General features: G+C 38.5%; 1 protein-coding gene across 1 annotated transcript in view; it reads right to left on the bottom strand.

Annotated features, from left to right (window-relative positions):
• Nucleotides 1–260: 260 nt before the first annotated feature.
• LOC107104570 (transcription factor GATA-5-like) overlaps nt 261–1514 on the bottom strand; it is a 12117-nt gene continuing 10863 nt past the window's right edge. The window contains exon 7 of the mRNA XM_015404589.1: nt 261–1398. Within this exon, the coding sequence (XP_015260075.1) occupies nt 1279–1398 (120 nt within the window). The 3' untranslated portion in view covers nt 261–1278. The remainder of the gene's footprint in view (nt 1399–1514) is intronic.

A 1514-nucleotide genomic window follows, 5' to 3' on the forward strand; every position in this document is an offset into this window, starting at 1 on the left:
TGATCATTTATTGAACAGGATGGAATCATTTCAGATTGAAAGAACTTTCAGGAGTTTGGATTCTAAATATGAGCGACTTTTCCTTTAACAGCTTTAGGTTCAGAGAGACTCTCTCTTTATTCAGACATGAGATTTATGGACTTTAAAGCTTCTTCTCCAGTTGTTTTATTGGTTCTTGGTTTGTTTAATCAGTTTATTGTAGATCATTTTGTGATTTTTGAATGTTTACTCCTAATAACATGAACACACGAGTGAAATGATAAACAAACGGGTGATTATATCAATTATATGAAATTATATATGTTTATTAAACTAAACAAATTTGAAAAAATAAAACAGAAAATCCACACACTCTCTTGCATAATAAAAAACCGAGATAATTACATTATGATTACAATAAATTTCACACTCTTATTACTCATTGCACTTTCATTGCTGTTGTCTGTTAGATCAGTAAAATGATGAACTTTTGGACGTTTTATTTTGTCGTTTCTAAGTCTGTGTTTTTCTAAAACAGCCTGTAGCTCGGGAAAAAGAGCAGCCTCTCTACGAGGAGCCCAGTGAGCGGCGGTTTACAACCGGCTGCTTTTAGTGTCCACAATGACTTTTAACTGCCCTTATCTCAACATAAATAATGTGCCTATAAATGTTAATCATCTACATGTTGGTAATGAGACATGCTTAACAGCCATAAAGAGTTATTTTCTGTCCAATTTTTTTGATTGCACTGAAACAACACGCTGGGATTGTCTTTGATAGGCTGAACGTAAAACAGCGAGAGAGAAAAAAAACGCAATAAAATGATGTGGAAGCTTTAAATCGGGTTATTGTGTCCTTATCTTCTCCAATTCCAGCTGAATGTATTTTTACTGGTGAGCTCTGTTTAGTGTAATGTTTCTCCAAACATGATATAGGTAGTAGAAGTTGATGCACTGATGCAGCTTGGTGGACGAACGTCGGTCCAAGTTCTTAGCTCTTTTTTACGAGCTGCAGCTCCTAAAAAAAAGGCACTTTGAAAGACCCGTTAAGTCCATTCCTGGTGAGACTGATGGAGTCTTTTACAGCCAGTGTGTTCCATAACATCCCATCATTACTTGGTAGTAGGTAGCCTGTCTGTCACCTTTTGCTTGTTTTCTTTTTGCTTTCAGCCCATTGTGATCCATATAACCGAATCGTCCCAGGGCTGCAGCTCCATGGACGTAGCTGCAGAGCAAAGAGGACTGTCCCTTCAGTAAAGTGAGACCTAGTCAGTCAGGTAGTCCTGTTCTCCCAGGATGCTCACGCTTGAGACAAAGCACACCAGGAATTCTGTGCAGCCATGGACGTTGGAGTGAAGGGATAATCTTCGTATTTAATGTCCACATGTCCAGATGCTGTGCTGTCCAACGGAGAAGCAGTCTGCAGGAAGCAAAGAGAGAAATCAAAAACATTTTACTGTAAAGCCCCTCAGCTGATTCTAAACTTCCCAGTTTCTGACATTTCGTGTTATCAGCTCTGATCTATTCATGTGGACA

The sequence above is a fragment of the Cyprinodon variegatus genome, unplaced genomic scaffold (genome assembly GCF_000732505.1).
Source record: "Cyprinodon variegatus isolate N-32 unplaced genomic scaffold, C_variegatus-1.0 Scaffold1796, whole genome shotgun sequence".
Lineage (NCBI taxonomy): Eukaryota > Metazoa > Chordata > Actinopteri > Cyprinodontiformes > Cyprinodontidae > Cyprinodon > Cyprinodon variegatus.